Source organism: Musca domestica, unplaced genomic scaffold (assembly GCF_030504385.1).
Source record: "Musca domestica strain aabys unplaced genomic scaffold, Musca_domestica.polishedcontigs.V.1.1 1, whole genome shotgun sequence".
Classification (NCBI taxonomy): Eukaryota; Metazoa; Arthropoda; class Insecta; order Diptera; family Muscidae; genus Musca; species Musca domestica.
In genome coordinates, this window is record NW_026712114.1 from 13,976,633 (window position 1) to 13,995,462 (window position 18,830).

The following is an 18,830-nucleotide window of genomic DNA, read 5'->3' on the forward strand; positions in this document are numbered from 1 at the left end:
AGAAACAAGTTAACAAAATTACGTTAAACAAGAAAACTAGGAAAAGTTAAAAGTGGACATCACATCCTAATAAGAGAGAAATAAATTTTTAAGATTAACAAATTGTTACAAATTTAAAAAAGCAAATAATTACAATATAAGAAATAATTACGAAACTTAAAAAATGAAAGTGGTAAAACATTAGAGGAAAACTAAAAAACATTAAAAGACTTACAAATAGCCAAAAAATAGCAACGAAGTGAAATTTGGAACATTAATAAGATTATAAAAAAATTGAAACAAAATGAATAACGCAAATCAACCAGCCCTTAACCCAGCGCAAAACAACATACAATTACGTACGCTGGACATCAATCCCCTTACATATATTGAAAAATTAAGGGAATTTGATGGGAAGAAGGAAGACCTCACAACATTCATAACAAATGTAGATGACATAATTCCTACATTAATGTTATACAACGAACAAGCTCAAAGAATGTGTATGAACATCGTAAAATCAAAACTAACTGGAAACGCCAGAAGAGCAATGGAGGTTCATCCCCATTTGACCCTTTGGACTGACATAAAAGCGATGCTAAATACCAACTTTGGTGGCTTTGCCATTGTGGACCAATTATATCAGGAACTGAGAGCAGCGCAGTATAAAGGAGATACTATGGATTTCTACAACCACATCCAACACAAACTAGCAATTCTTAACCAAAAATGTGGTCAGGAGAATCGATTGGATGAAGTCGATAGGAATATCCAAACTGGTCTGAAGACTTTTATAACACGTCTTCCAATCCATATGAGGACTGTATTATGCGCATTAAAACCACAAAGTATGGAGGAAGCTTTGCATGAATTGAGCTCTGCGGGATTCCTGAACAACGAAAAGAAGAAGGACAAACCACAACCAAGTCCCCAACAACAACATTGGCAACCAAAAATAATGCAGCCACGGTCAACAGCAACATTGGCAACCAACGATAATGCAGCCACATTACCAACAACAACAACAACATTGGCAACCAAAAATAATGCAGCCACATTACCAACAACAGCAACATTGGCAACCAAGGATAATGCAGCCACATTACCAACAACAACAACATTGGCAGCCGAGAATTGTACAACCAAATTTCCAGCAACATGGATCGCAACAACCTTACTACAAGCCTCAGCAACCACAAATCAGACAACAGCCTCCAACATCATATCAACAAAAGCATGAATCAATGGATGTTGATGCATCTCAACAATCAAAAAGGCAGACACACCACCAGGAGCAGAAATCATGTAAGAATTTAGAAGGTATTAACAATAAAATAGAGATAAGCGAAATGTATCAAGATGATTTGTATCAAGACAGTGTATATCAGGATAATAAAGAAGATCAATACAGTTCTGAATATGAGTATGGTACTAATGAAAATTTTGAAGCCAAAGCGGAAAATTTTCGGTTAGTTCCTTACAAGGAGCCACCGGACTTCCCTATATCATACTCAAAGGAAGATCAAGGAAAACAAGATTATTAATTGACACGGGTTCCACAGAAAATCTAATATGTAAAGATCATTGTCCTCCACAGTATATAAAAAATTCTCACACTCCAATATACATTAAAACTGCAGCAGGTGTCATTACGGTTGACCGCAATGCCCATTTTCCAAAAAATTCTATTAAGATTCCCCTTAATTCAGGTACAACATTTAGGGTGTATACCTTTCACAAATTCTTCGATGGAATATTAGGCAACCAAACATTACAAGAAAATTGTTCTGTAATTGATTATAGGAAAAAAGAAGTAAGTATTAACGGTCAAAAGTTCAGGATATATTTTGAAGGAGATTCTGAAGATGACGAATTTTCACTACAAACATTGCCAGAACTCCATCATATTAACATACTAGGAATTACTGAGCAGCTAAGGACAGACCACCTAAATACAGAAGAAAAATCAGAGCTCCAAAGATTAATAACTAAATATGAAAATGCCTTTTACCATCCGGGAGATGATCTGACCTTTACCAATGAGATAAAGCACAAGATAGAAACAGGAGATCATGGCCCTGTATATACGAAATCATATAGGTATCCAGCAATACATACTGAAGAGGTAGATCGACAAATGAATGAAATGCTAGAACAAGGTATAATAAAGCATAGTTCATCTCCATATAATTCTCCTATCTGGGTAGTACCCAAGAAGGAAGATAAAGTAGGAAACAAGGAATGGAGAATTGTTATAGACTATAGAAAATTGAATGCTATCACTGAAGATGATAGATATCCAATACCAGTAATTGACGACATACTAGATAAACTAGGTCGAGCTAACTATTTCACAACATTGGACTTAACAAAGGGATTTTATCCGATTGAGGTAGATCCAAAAGATAGGGAAAAAACAGCATTCTCTACAACAAATGGACATTATGAATTTATAAGAATGCCATTCGGTCTAAAGAATGCTCCGGCAACTTTTCAGCGAATGATGAACAACGTGCTCAGAGAGCATATAAACAGGATATGTGTGGTATACATGGGTGATATTTTAGTATTTTCGACTTCATTACAGGAGCATATGGAAAACTTGGGAAAAGTTTTGAAAACATTAGAAGTTGCAAATCTAAAAGTATCCTTAAATAAATCAGACTTCTTGAAAAAAGAGACTGAATTTTTAGGACATGTAGTGACTAATAATGGGATAAAACCAAACCCGAATAAAATAAGATGTATTAAGGAGTTCCCCATACCAAAAGATGTTAAGGAAATACAAAGTTTTCTGGGATTAACGGGTTATTACAGAAAGTTTATCCCAAGTTATGCAAAAATTGCAAAACCCTTGACCATGAGACTTAAAAAAGATGCAATAATTAATACTGAAGATGCTGACTATGTACAAGCATTTAAGAAGTTACAACAGATTCTGATGTCCGATATGGTACTTCAATACCCGGATTTTGAAAAGAGTTTTACTCTGACTACCGATGCTAGTAATTATGCATTAGGAGCCGTCCTGTCACAAAGCAATGGACCAATAGCGTTTGCTTCACGCACTTTAAACCGTCATGAGATTAATTATTCCACAGTTGAAAAAGAATTACTTGCAATTGTTTGGGCAGTTAAGCAATTCAGACATTATCTTTACGGTAGGAAATTCGAACTAAGAACCGATCATAAACCCCTTATATGGCTGGCAAATCTTAAGGACCCTAATTCCAAACTAATCCGTTGGAAAATAAGGTTAAATGAATACGAATTTGACATCAAACATGTAGAAGGAAAGGATAATAAAGTAGCTGATGCTCTCTCAAGAATTATAGAAGTTAATGCAATCACAGCTAAAAGAAAACATAAATGTGAGATATGTAATAAAATGTTTAGTAAGAAGAATCTGCTTAGGAAACATTTGGATGAACATTTAAAGAAAAGACCACCTTCACCTACTTCTACAATACACAGTGCTGACGAAGATGGCCATAATTTCTTTAAGATATCAGAGAAACCTCTTCAGCACTACAAGAACCAAATAAAAATTGACAATTCCAAGGACAATAAGACGACACATGAACGGATATTTGATAGGAATAGGAAAATATACGCTTATGAAACATTCGACGACGAATTAATATCACGAATATTGAATGAAGCCATGGAAAATAATCTTTCAGCATTGTATTGTGAGGATACGGAAATTTTATTGAAATTACAGGAAAAATATAAAACCACAAAAGATAATCCTTTAAATACAAAACAATTTGAAATCATATTAACAACTAAATTTCTGCAAGATGTTAGATACGAAGAACTCCTAGAAATCATAAATAGACACCACCGATTTGAAAACAATCATCCAGGAATAGATAAAACATATATTGAATTAAAAAGGAAATACTATTATCCGAATATGAAAAAGGAAATTGTTAAAATTATAAATAACTGCGTTATATGTAATTTCAAAATAGAAAGAAACCCCGTCAAATTACCATTCGAGAAAACGGAAACACCACATGGACCTTATGTTCATTACCACTTGGATATTTGGTATCTTAATAACCAAATATTTTATTTGACCATGATTGACAAATTTACAAAATATGCAGCAATGGAAGAATTATCTGACAAAACACCATTACAGGCTATAAAAGCTGTAAATAAATTGTTCCTCATCATGAAGAAACCCCAAAAGATTACTATGGATAATGACCCGACGTTTTCTAATCCAGTATTTACGGGACACCTTGAAGATAATGATATTCAGTATCACTTTACAACACCTCATAGACATACTGGTAATTCGGACATTGAACGTTTTCATAGCAGTTTAAATGAGAATATTAGAATATTAAAAATTAGGGAGGAAAATAATGATGTAGCATACAACTATGATTTACCTTTGCAGGCATTACAGGCATACAACAATAGTTTACATCTTTCTACGAAACAGAAACCCATTGACCTTCATTTTTATAACTCAGATATTCATATGGAAAAAGTTTATAATGAAATTGAAACAGCAAAGGAAAAGATGTTAAAATACAGAAATAAAGAAAGAAAGGATGAAGATATTAATCCTAAATTTGGAAGAACAGCAATCCCTCATAAGACCGAGACTAAAATAAAACAGTTGACTACACGGAAAATTAATGACAAAAAATATAAATTAGATAACCGAAATACAATACTTCATAAAGACCAGTTCATTAAAAGGAAATGTCTTTCCAGGTCTCTGGAAGTCCTTGCTGGCGATTTTCTTGATGATATCCCCAGTGGTAGCGCAGAAGCTCGAGGTAGTCGATTTGAATAAAGGCAACGGATATGCAATGATACAACTTAATGACAAAATGTTAATAGATGACTATATTAAAATTCTTCACATATTTAACACCACAAAATATATGGATTTTTTGAATGAATTGGGAGAGGAAGTTTCGCATATTAATGATTCATTTTTATCGCATGAAATCGAGCACATACATTTACGACTTAAAAGTATTATTCCCCATCCAGCTAGAAATAGAAGAGGTTTAATTAATCTTTTTGGTACAGGATTAAAATATCTATATGGTACAATGGATAATAATGATAGAGAAGAGATTGAAAGACAACTGCAAAATTTGGAGAAGAATGAACATAATATAATAACGCAAACTAATAATCAAATACACATAAATACACAATTTGACAATCAATTAGCTAACTTAACAAAATTATATAATGACCAAACAAAACTGTTGATTAAGAGCATGTCAAACGTTAAATCAATTAAAGATAACACAGCAAAAGCTGATAAAGTTTACCGTCTTAAATACCAAATTGATCATATGGGCAAATTATTAGATAAAGTAAGAGACCTAATCTTGGCTTCCAAATTAAATATTCTCACTCGAGATATCCTGAGTGATGAAGAAATTAGAATATATAATATAACCATAGATAAAATGAAAGAAATTAAGATGAATTTAGCCCTTTACAAAAATAATATAGTATTTGTCTTAAAAGTACCCCAATATAATCCTAAAATATTCCAAGAAGTATATATTCAACCAATACCTAATAAAGAAAAAATGCAAATTAATATTGCAGAAAAATTGTATATCACAAAAGATAATAAAATTTATTATGATGTTAATGAAACACCAAATCTAAGGGAAGTTGAGGATGATTGTATATCCAATCTGTTTAATTATAAGCTCATGAAATGTCATTATATACAAAATACTAAACCAAAAGTTGTCGAAATTGGCTTAAATATTATAATTGCTATAAATACTAATCAAATTGTTAATCATACATGTAACAAATACCCATTAAAATTATCTGGAAATCACATGCTGATCATAGAAAATTGCAAAGTAAAATTGGACAAATGGTACAATAAAGTAATGTTTCAAAACATGTTAATAATTCCAAATCCCTACAGAGACATACATATGATAAATGATTCATATGATTCTTTAGAGGAAATACAGTATCATCATATTAAAAATACCGAATTCATATCAGAAATAAAATTTGAACAGAAAGTAACTAATTACACAGTAATAGTCTTGACAGCTGTAATTATACTTATTATAGCATTGTATCTGTATGTAAAATATAGATCAAGCACAGTAAAAGTAACTATGCCCTTCCCCTCAGCTCCTTTGGAACACGGGAAAGAGTCTTCGTCCGGGGGTGTTATAACCCAAACCAAAATGCCTTTCCAATGACTTGGCAATATATTCATATTACAATTATCGTATTCATATTACAATTATCGTACCATCTGTCATTTAGAAAAAAAGCCACACCCTTCTTGCAAATCACACAATCGATCGTATTTCAAATCATACGATGTATCTAGAATTAAAATAAACAATTATGTATATTGCACTCATTCACAAATAAAGATTTAGTTCTATTCCAGCAGCAAACTTTAATTGACGTGTTATTTTTTAACGCGAGTTTCACCAAAGGGAGGAAACTCACTTTAGTTTTTAAAAAATATAATACTATTAAGAATGATTATAATTTAAGTGATTTGCAATTAAAATTTTTAAATTTTGACAAGTTGTCGTATTCAGCTACCTAAATTTCAAAATTTTTTCGAAAACTCAAAATTCAACTTGCTGAATTGATATATAGTGTACTGAGTTTTACTGATTTGCGATTAAAGTTCTTAAATTTTGGCAAATTCTGGTATTCAGCAAGCTGAATTCCAAAATTTTTTCGAAAAATCAAAATACAACTTGCTGAATTGAAATAGAATGTACTGAGTATTAGTGATTTGCAATGAAAATTTTTAAATTTTGACAAATTGTGGTATTCAGCTAGCTGAATTCCAAAATTTTTTCGAAAACTCAAAATTCAACTTGCTGAATTGTTATAGAATGTGCTGAGTATTATGTGATTTGCAATTAGAATTTTTAAATTTTGTCAAATTGTGGTATTCAGCTAGCTGAATTCCAAAATTTTTTCGAAAACTCAAAATTCAACTTGCTGAATTGAAATACAATGTACTGAATATTAAGGATTTGCAATTAAAATGTTTAAATTTTGACAAATTGTGGTATTCACCAAGCTGAATTCCAACATTTTTTCGAAACCACAAAATGTAACTTGCCGAATTGTAATAGAATGTGCTGAGTATTAGGAATTCGCAATTAAAATTTTTAAATTATGACAAATTGTGGTATTCAGCTAGCTGAATTCCAAAATTTTTTCGAAAACTCAAAATTCAATTTGCTGAATTGCAATAGAATGTACTGAGTGTAAGTGATTTGCAATTAAAATTTTTAAATTTTGACAAATTGTGGTATTCAGCTAGCTGAATTCCAAAATTTTTTCGAAAACTCAAAATTCAACTTGCTGAATTGATATATAGTGTACTGAGTTTTACTGAGTTGCGATTAAAGTTTTTAAATTTTGGCAAATTCTGGTATTCAGCAAGCTGAATTCCAAAATTTTTTCGAAAACTCAAAATTCAGCTTGCTAAATTGAAATAGAATGTACTGAGTATTAGTGATTGGAAATTTAATTTTTTTGATTTTGACCACTTGTAGTATTTAGCTAGCTAAATTCCAATTAAAAAAAAAAAATTAAATTCAACTTACTGAATACGCTGAGTATTAGAGATTTGAAGCCGGTAATTAAAGAAAACTGTTTCCAAAGTCGTGAATTTACTATCATGTTCATGTTATGTTAAAAGATTTATATTTAACATTATTCAATGTGTTTTTGGATATCGGTCGGATAGTTATTTACCGAAGACTCTACTTGAGTCACAACTCTATACGGAGCTGGTCCATTATAAATTTGAGCAAAATGTTTCCACAAGATATCCAGTTTTTCATTTTCATTATTAACGACAACGTCATTTACCGATAATTTGTTATCTATCAACTTCCTGGATTTCCCTATTAATCCGCAAATTTGCCTATATGCATAAGGGCCTGGTTTAATGTTCCAAAGTTTTTCATCAAACATTATTTTAAAAAGATGTTGCACCTCCCTAGATATTTTATATTTCCTACTTCTCATACTAATTATTTTTGAATGTAGCGAGGAAGCAAAATTTATTTTTGTATGGAAGTGATCAATATTTGTGCCAATCTCACTGTTTGAAAGATTTGAATATAAATCAGCTCTAAACTGACTCCAGTTAGTATCTTCAAACAACATTAATACTTGGGACTCTCTTATAATAGCCTCAAGATCTTCGAATTTCAGTTCTAATTTGAATGCATAATAATCTGAAAATGTTGATAAACTTTTTATGCGGAAATTTGGCTGAAGAATATTAACTAAATTTTTACTGGCTAAAAATGGTCAAGAAATTGGAAATGATGGCACAGAATCGCACAATCTCCGTTAGAATATAGCATAATGCTATGTTACGATATGGTGATATAGTGAATGAAATATCCCATCTTATGTCTTCGATTGAAATGAACCACCAAATTTAATTTGAAAACAAAAAAAATGTACTATTGTGATTCTTCTCTTTCCCCGTCTATTGTGATTTACTCTGGGTAGGTTTATTGTGCATTAATCTACGCCTCAAACCGAAGTACTGTTTAGTATTTAAATACATAAAAATCATTCATTTACATTATGTACAGTATTTGTAGCACATGCTTATTGTGATTCATTCCTGACTATTTTTATTGTGATTGAAGTCTCTACTATGTATCACCAGATGGCTATGTGTGGTGTATATTTTGCCTATTCAACTGTAGATTGTGAGAATGACATTCGTCGGCTTGTTTATATTTCACAACAGGCAACACATAAAATGCTGTCGTCACGTAAGAAATATATCAGAGTCTACCCTTATACATTGACTATGCCCAGAACAGGGCCGACATGACTATTTTTTTAACTCACGATTGTTGGAGTAGTCCAAAGTATAAACTCTAAAATCTCTATTTTATATATTGGGAAATATATCTTAAGATAATATGGTTCCTTTGTATATAGCCAAGTCTATATAAAGGTCTTAAAAAAGCTTTATCCGTAGAACCGAAACTCTTTGGGGTTTTTATATTCTCAGCCATATGGCTAGAGAGGGTATATATCATTTGATACGGCCAAAACGTGCCTCATCGAATTACGGTTTTAGACCCTAGGTCTCTTTGGACCATATCCGTTTCAGGACATTTAGAGTCGATCTAGCGATGTCCGCCCCTCTGTCTCTCTAAGGGAGTATTCGATTCGGTCCAAACTTGATACATGGTAATATCAAACGTAGATCGAGTTCGGAGAGGAGCAATATCTGTCTAATCCTTTTGGTACCTCCCACACAAAAAACTTTTGAAAGAAAATATTTTACTGCACAGAAAGAGAAAGGATTATCTGAACTTGCTCCAACTTTGAAAATCCTAATATTTCCATCAGTGCTAGATCAGGTGCGTAAATGAACAATATCGGTCCTCCATTAAGTGCCTCCCCCACAAAGGGTCAACATTTTGAATATTTAAAACTTATAAAATGTGATGTACGAGTCCTATTGTCTTCACACATCACAATATTTTTATTAACCCGAGGTCTGGTGTGAAGATGGAATATATCGGTCCACTTCTTCTGGTACCCCCATTCAGAGTTGGCACATCGCAATATTTCCATCAACACAAGATCTGTTGTAAAGATGGTAGAGATCGGACCATTTCTTCTGAGACATCTCCCGCAAAGGGTCAAAGTTTTGAATAACCAAAACGATCATAATATCTGAAATAAGCATCCGATTGTCTTCAAATTACACACATCACAATATTTTCTGATACTTTCAATAATTATATCTGTCACAGATTGGGAAACAAGTCAGCGATTCTTTAAAACTTGCTATAACTACATATCTACACAGAAATCTGATATGAATTATGATTTCGCATAAAATTGGATCTAAATGTTCGATTTCCTTCAAATTATTATTAGATGAAGTATGAAAATTGAGTACTTCTGTTACCGCACGCATATTTCCACATTTTCCAAAAATTGCACATACCTCATACAAAGTATAGGAAGTAGTCGATATAGTCCGAATCAGGCACGTTGTAATATTTTTATAATCTTAGGTCAGATACGAATTGGTTAACTGCTTCGGAACCTCTCTCAATAAAAGGTCAACAGTTAGAATAATCATAACTCAAGGCTGGGGGTATACATATATAGGCAACAACGACTGATACTATTTTACTTGGTTTTTTTTTTGTAATTGGGTTTTCTCTCAGAGAACAAAAGGTGTAGGTCGTTCGTTCGACGTTTGACTAATGTCGGGCATTTGCATGATGCCCTCAGCAGCAGATGAAACGCTTTCGGTGTGTGATTGAAGGAAATGATTAGTGTATGATATACGAAGGTATTGAGTTGTAGAGGTAAATTTATATACAGGTTGATAGATAAAAACTGCAACCAACTTCAGACTACTGTCATTTCTAAGCCACTCGTCCGACAGCTGTTCAAATTATTCCAGTGACAGCTCATTATATTGTTTACAAGCGTACAAAAGCATTTTGGTGAGAATTTTCCAGAAATGGATACAAAATGAGGTTCCTCGCTTCATTTCCAGCGCACAATGGCCACCAAAATCTCCGGATACCAATCCGTTGGACTATTGTGTCTGAAGTATTTTGAAAAGCAAAGTTGGCACCGAATAATACCAATGTGTCGATCACCTCAAGCAAGCGCTTTTCCGGGAATGGGCCGGCGGTTTTATTGGCCGTTGAAGGCCATAATTCGTGCCAAAGGTGACCAATTCGAACAAATCTAAACTTACTCTAAAATTTGATGCTATTTCCGATATTTTTTGCTTTCATTCAATAAAATTAAAAAAAAAAATAACTGTGGCTTTTGACACTGTTGTAAAGAAGTACCCATATACCAAATTTGATACAATTCAGTCGTACTATTTTTTTAAATATATAACCACGATCTTGTATTTTTTTTGTCATATTTTTCTTTTTGCAATGGAGTTTCTATTGTAATAACAAATAATCCACTAATTAGAATTCTAGTATAAGATTTGTCCCTTCCTCTGGAAGTTATCTAGAATCGTTTCATGCCTTGAAGCCCTTCGTGCACGACATGTCATGACACGGACTATAAGTTGCTGTTTTGACTGCCCCACGAAATGCCCATCAAAAGACTTATTTCATTGCCATTTAGGCAAGTGATCTCACCTGTATTCCCATTGTCAATGGTTATGTTTCCAACGATGAAACACACACACACACACATTTGACAAATATGCTGCATCAACTTTGGTAAAACGTGCAATTTTACATATATTTTAATACCGAGCACGCCCTCTTCCATATCCTTTTTTTCTGTGGCTTTTGAGGTTGGTTACTGTGACAATCCTTGCCTTTTCCTATATTTTTTATTCTTTTCGTTTTGTCCGCTTACTGCTGTGAAAGTGGAGCTAAACAAACATTAAATTTATACGTAATTCATGCAATTAATCAGTGGCCAAATCCCGACTAACTATACTGCACTCAACGACTCATAAATCAGGATTCGCTAGGGTGTATATATGTGAATGGTGCCACTCTGTGTGTGTGCTCCTGTGTATGTGACTTTGTGTGAGAGCGCGATTTTTTATTTGAGTGTCGTCTGGTAGTTTTTTAAGCCATCCCTTCGTAGACTTTGGCCATGCGTTTAAGGCTGCATTTCTTTGCAAAAATCCAAAAATGGCATGTTAACCAATTGTGCTCATCTTCATTGTGCCAGAGTTGAAGGAATGAACAAAAATGTAAGGCAAGGTCCTTGAACAAAAAAATGGTTTTTTCGTAAATGAAATTATAGCAAGTAAAATTTATTTGGTATGAAATGTGTTAATATTTTCTTCGTTTTTGCTTTCATTTTTGTTTCTCCGTTTTCTTTTTCGTTTTGGTTTGATGTGGATTGCGGTTAGGATATAAATATTAAGAATGTCTGTGTGTGTGTATGAATGAATATCTCTCGTATTTAAATGATCCATATCTTCTGGCAATGGTTTTTCGTGGTTTTCAAGTGATATAAATAAGCCGTCCACTTGACAAAAAAATAAAGAGTGGATACTTTGAATGTGCAGCGTGACATTATGGATGACACAAAAGTTGTCATAAAATTTTAGAAGGTCACTGCAAATAGTTTTTCATCGTAAAGCTTAGGAAAAAAAATGTTTGCAAGAAGAATTAATTTGATGAGATTTATGATAAATTTCTGGCAATATATTTTTATATTTATTTAAAGGAAAATTAGACAACGTGGGAATATATGAAAAATAATTTCGTACAAAATTTTTCAGAGGATAATAAGAGAAATAAACGTGAAAGCACCAGCAAACTCATAAACACATTTTTAACTAAAGTAGGAGGTTTTAAAATCATTTTCAAGGACCAACATAAGAATAATCTCGGAAATGCTTTTTATAGGATCAAAAGAGAAATAATCGAAATAAATGGATTTTTAAGGTTTTTTTAAGGAACAATAATTTTTTTTAACCAATAATCTTGGATTTTTATAAATATATTTTTTCAGGGACCAACACGCCAATAATCGTGGTTTTTTTAGATATATTTTTTCAAGGACCAACACGCCAATAATCGTGGATTTTTTAAATATATTTTTTCAAGGACCAACACGCCAATAATCGTGGATTTTCTAAATATATTTTTTCAAGCACCAACACGCCAATAATCGTGGATTTTTTAAACATATTTTTTCAAGGACCTACACGCCAATAATCGTGGATTTTCCAAATATATTTTTTCAAGGACCAACACGCCAATGATCGTGGATTTTTTAAATATATTTTTTTGTAGCACCAACACGCCAATAATCCTAGATTTTTAAATATATTTTTTTGTAGCACCAACACGCCAATAATCCTAGATTTTTAAATATATTTTTTTGTAGCACCAACACGCCAATAATCGTGGATTTTTTAAATATATTTTTTCAAGGACCAACAAGCAAATAATCGTGGATTTTTTAAATATATTTTTTGTAGCACCAACACGCCAATAATCCTGAATTTTTTAAATATATTTTTTCTAGAACCAACACGCCAATAATCGTGGATTTTTTAAATATATTTTTTCAAGGACCAACACGCCAATAATCGTGGATTTTTTAAATATATTTTTTCAAGGACCAACACTCCAATAATCCTGGATTTTTATACCCTACAACACTATGTGTTGGGGGTATTATAAGTTTGATTGGCCCAAAAATTATGTAACACCTCGAAATATTGGTTTCCCACATAGGAAAGTATATATGGATCATCCTATCTCGCCGAGCTGAGGCGATCTAGCTATGTATGTCCGTCCGTCCGTCTGTCCGTCTGTCCATGTTAATTTGTAATCACTCTACAGGTCGCAATTATGGTCCGATCTTCACGAAATTTGGAATGGAGGTCGGGGTCGGGCCAGAATAGAACCCTATTTCTTTTTGCAGTAGCTATACAGGTCGCAATTATAGACCAATCGACGCGGAATTTCGCATGTAGCTAGAGTTTAGGACGGGGAAGAAGCCTACCAATTTGGTTGGTCATCGGATAATATTTAGCGGGTAAAATAGACCATATATTTTGTGTTGAAAAAATTCAAAATTTTTCATTAAACCGCGAATATTTTAAATTCCGGCGAAATCACAAAGCCATGACAAGGTTACTTCTGATTTTTACATTGATGTTAAGATCCAACAAATCGGATATATAGCAAAATATGTGCGATATATATGTCTATTAAAGAAGATATGCTTGAAAGATCTCTTATATGTCGAGAACGGCTGAACTGATTTCGACAGTTCTCATTAATTCAGAATGGCCTCTTGGCAGGAAAGAAAAACGTCTAAAAAAATCGCATAAAAATATCTCTCTACAGATGAAAATATTGATTTTGTAAAATTTTATCATATTTTTTCAATTTTGTCATATTTTTGGCATATTTTCATTTTGAATTAAACATTTGGTAATATTTCTACAGCTAACAAAACTAAGTAGTTAGGATATCAGGATACCATAAACAGATCGCATTTATGGCCCGATCCTTACGAAATTTTGCATGGGGATAAGATGAGGGTCAGAATAGAAGCCTACTCTTTTTGGAGATGATCGCCATATATTTAGGGGTTGAAATTGACCAAAAAACTGCAAAATTGTCGGCAGGTCGTAATATAGTCAAATGCCTGTATCTCATATAGATGCGTTTCAGTCAAAAACCAAAATAAATGTTAATCTTTTGCCACTTCTGAGGGATTATAGGTCTTTGGGAAATATTGGTTCCAGATCTAGGAAGACCATTGGAAATGAGCAAATTAGTTTAAGTTGCTATTATTCGAAAATTAGAGAACGAAACCTGATGATTTTCTTTTATTATTTGTCACAATATCTTGTGGAATTCTTTCGAGTATCTCGCCTATACAAACTGTATAGTTTATTATAGTGTTGTAGGGTATTCAACGGTCGGCCCCGCTCGACTGTAGCCTTTGCTTACTTGTTTAAATATATTTTTTCAAGAACCAACACGCCAATAATCATAGATTTTTTAAATATATTTTTTCAAGGACCAACACGCCAATAATCCTGGATTTTTTAAATATATTTTTTCAAGGACCAACACGCCAATAATCCTGGATTTTTTAAATATATTTTTTCAACACGCCAATTATCGCCAATTAATATATTTTCTAAATATATTTTTTCAAGGACCAACACGCCAATAATCGTGGATTTTTTAAATATATTTTTTCAAGGACCAACACGCCAATAATCCTGGATTTTTTAAATATATTTTTTCAAGGACCAACACGCCAATAATCCTGGATTTTTTAAATATATTTTTTCAACACGCCAATTATCGCCAATTATTATATTTTCTAAATATATTTTTTCAAGGACCAACACGCCAATTATCGCCAATTAATATATTTTCTAAATATATTTTTTCAAGGACCAACACGCCAATAACCCTGGATTTTTTAAATATATTTTTTCAAGGACCAACACGCCAATAATCGTGGATTTTTTAAATATATTTTTTCAACACGCCAATTATCGCCAATTATTATATTTTCTAAATATATTTTTTCAAGGACCAACACGCCAATAATCGTGGATTTTTAAAATATATTTTTTCAACACGCCAATTATTATATTTTCTAAATATATTTTTTCAAGGACCAACACGTTAATAATCGTGGATTTTTTAAATATATTTTTTCAAGGACCAACACGCCAATAATCGCGGATTTTTTAAATATATTTTTTGTAGCACCAACAAACAAATAATGGTGGATTTTTTAAGTATATTTTTTGTAGCACCAACAAACAAATAATCGTGAATTTTTTAAATATATTTTTTTGTAGCACCAACAAACAAATAATCGTGGATTTTTTAAATATATTTTTTGTAGCACCAACACGCCAATAATCCTGGATTTTTTAAATATATTTTTTTGTAGCACCAACAAACAAATAATCGTGGATTTTTTAAATATATTTTTTTGTAGCACTAACAATTAAATAATCGTGGATTTTTTAAATATATATTTTTTTAGCACCAACAAATAAATAATTGTGGATTTTTTAATATATTTTTTTTAGCACCAACAAATAAATAATCGTGGATTTTTTAAATATATTTTTTTTGTAGCACCAACAAACAAATAATCGTGGATTTTTTAAATATATTTTTCTGTAGCACCAACAAATAAATAATCGTGGATTTGTTAAATATATTTTTTTGTAGCACCAACAAACAAATAATCGTGGATTTTTTAAATATATTTTTTGTAGCACCAACAAACAAATAATCGTGGATTTTTTAAATATATTTTTTGTAGCACCAACAAACAAATAATCGTGGATTTTTTAAATACATGTTTCAAGGACCAACGCGGATTTCTTTAAAACAATGTTTGAAGGACTAACCAATTTTTGAAGACCTTATAATCGTAGATTCTTTCAGCCAATTTTCAAGCACCAACAAACCAATAATCGTGGATTCTTTAAATATTTTTTTTTCAAGCACCAACAAACCAATAATCGTGGATTCTTTAAATATTTTTTTCAAGCACCAACAAACCAATAATCGTGGATTTTTTAAATATAAGTTTTCAAGGGCCAAGAGATCGTGAATTGTTTCTAGAAACAGTAGTCTTATAACCGTGGTTTTTTATAAATAATCGTAAAATGTTTAACATATTTTTCGAAAGAACTACATTTATTTTATAGAGGATTTTTAACAAAGCTATTTGTCTTTGATTTCGTCCTTGTAAAATGATGTTTTTTAGGAGAATTTTCAGGTGAGAAAGAGTCTATTATTCTTCTCCTACTTTTAAAACAGTATTAATACCAATAAATACTTGGAGAAAATTGGATCTATTGAAATCGAATTTTGCAAATACATGTTTTCCCATTCTGTGTGCAAAAATTCTTGCAAATTGGCAACCCTCACTTTTTACTAGTCTCCAGTTTGTTTTGTCATTTCCTTGCAACCGGTTGAGTTTTTTCGCGATATGTGGTGTGTTTTCGGTCATTCGGTTCGCTATTTAATAAAAATTTTATTGGAGCTTTCAGTTAAACATCAAATTCATATTTTTCGGTTAGAAATTATAAAACATATAGAATCAATGCTTCCATTTAACGTGTAATTTGTTTCATAATTGTGCTACCATTTTGCGTCTTTATTTGTGTTGTTATTATTTTGCATTATGTGTTTACTTTCGTGTTGTTAACGTCGGTGGTGCCCATCGGTGTGCGTTTTGTTTTTGTTGTGATTGGGCTATCTCTCTGAGTACAAATGTGTATGTCGTTTCTCGTTTGATCATAGTCGGTTATTTAAGTGCTCTCATCAAATGAAGTGAAGTGATGTGTGATTGGTGGTAATGGGTGGTAAGTTATTTTGTAGCTTTTTTTTTTATTTTTTATTAAATAATTTTCGGAAATTGTGTGACAAAAATGGATGTGTCAATGTGACACATAATATCGAACAATTTGCTCTGTTCCAAAATTTCAAGAATGTCAAAATGGTTACCATGATAACGGATTTTTCCTTTATGATATCGGAAAAAAATACTAAACTACTAGGATCTTGCAGGTTCTAACTCTGATGACCAATTAATATATACATTTAGGAATATTAGTCTGAGACCTTATTGATTTTTGATCATGTAAAAATACTAATCCGATATACGGTTGACCATTTAAAAATAACATCCCAGGAAATATTTGGAGTTGAGTCACTCACTCCCTGCAAATTCTACGACGCCTCTTATCCTAATAAATGCGATAATATGTAAATATACAATAATTAAACTATTGTTGTCCACTTTTTATCGTCACTTAGTGGCCCCAAGAAGTAAAAGAAGGTGTCGCGTGTACAGAAACTTTTTTGAGACTTCCACGGATAAAACAGCGTTTTCCCCGTAAAAAAATCGAATTTTTTCATGCAGTTTCTTTAAACACAGACAAAGGACCTATAATCGTGAATTTTCGAAACATATTTTTCAAAGACCAAATGACCTATAATCCTGTTTTTTTAGCAGATTTTTTCTAGGTTTGTTGGAAACCAATAATCGGTAATTTTTTCAAAGACTAACAGACCTACAATTGTGTATTGTTAAATATATTTTCCCCAACAACCCCGCCCGCTCATTTTCAAAACATTAATTGAAAAATGTCTGCTCCTGTGTCCCAAATATTAACTACATGTTGCGGATATTAAATTCCCGTATGGGTTTCAAATTAACTATATAAGTTATAATGACTTTGCTGGGCTATTCACCAACCACATTAAAATCCCTAATAGACAGAGACACAGCGAGATGGTCAGTCATTCAGTCAGACACTCACTCAATTCGCCTGACATCTAACCGACAATATTGATACTTTTGTCATATTTAAATGAGTAATGAATTTAATTGGTGTTTAATTTCCCATGGAAGGGACACAGACGAACACACAATGCATGGTCAAGCAGGAACAATGACATTATACCCCAGCAGCAAATTATAAATGTTGACTTGTCATCCGCTGCGGCAACTGCAAACTTAATTCGTGCAGTAATAAGAGTTTTATATTCGCTCAATCGCATTTTGTATCCAACATATCGGGGTTTCTGGACGACGATTTAATGAAGTGCGTTTGGGGCCGGACAGTCGAGCAGTATGCAAAGCTTTGCAACTCTTCAATTTAATTACCACAAAAGCTCGGCGTAGTTAAGGGAAGCTGGAAGAAAAGGGCGAGGGGGTAGATACAAATAAAGTTATACTGCTTAGCAGCATTGTCGACGTACAAAACTAAGGGAAGTGTGAAGCGATGCGGTCGGCCTTTCCCTTGATGGTTTTGAGGTTGTAGTAGTAGTACTGATGATGATGACCAACAACAATGCAGTTTATTTCATAGTTGTTGTTTTGCCCTTAAACACCACACCACACCATAGCTGAAAGCGGACAGCCAAAATGGTGCTTCCTTGCGGATGTTGTAAACATTGCAAATAGTGGTAGTGCTGGTGGTTGGTTTTCAGCTCAATTTGCTACGGCGGCCATAAATTGTAATTGTAGATGTATTTATTATGGATGGAATGGCATGGTGGAATGGATGTCCTTTGGGAAAATGTATGTTACGAGTACATATTCCAGATTTTGTTGGTTAAGAATCTTTAATTACACAATGCTAATTTCATATTAAAGAAATGGATTTTTTATGGTTAATGTTGGTTAATAATTGTGGTATTTACATTTGTAGTGAAAGCATTAATTTTCAAATTGGAAATAAAAGTACTGATCTCAATTGGGATGTGTGAAAAAACTTTTTCGAGCAGCAAACCTGTTTGGATAAATAAATGTGTTTTTATATCCTGACCCATATG

The 18,830-nt window shown here is 32.5% G+C and overlaps 1 protein-coding gene across 1 annotated transcript; it reads left to right on the forward strand.

The window, feature by feature from the left end:
• The first annotated feature begins 612 nt into the window (after positions 1-612).
• Positions 613-4,991, forward strand: LOC131801181 (uncharacterized). The gene is made up of 2 exons (XM_059119387.1): positions 613-1,284; positions 4,717-4,991. Exon 1 carries the CDS (start codon positions 659-661, stop codon positions 1,217-1,219), a length of 561 nt encoding a protein of 186 aa, XP_058975370.1. The 5' UTR covers positions 613-658; the 3' UTR covers positions 1,220-1,284; positions 4,717-4,991.
• Positions 4,992-18,830: the final 13,839 nt, after the last annotated feature.

Excerpts from the sequence above, each read along its gene's own strand:
- LOC131801181 (XM_059119387.1), top strand. The coding sequence starts at position 659 with ATGGATTTCTACAACCACATCCAACACAAACTAGCAATTCTTAACCAA.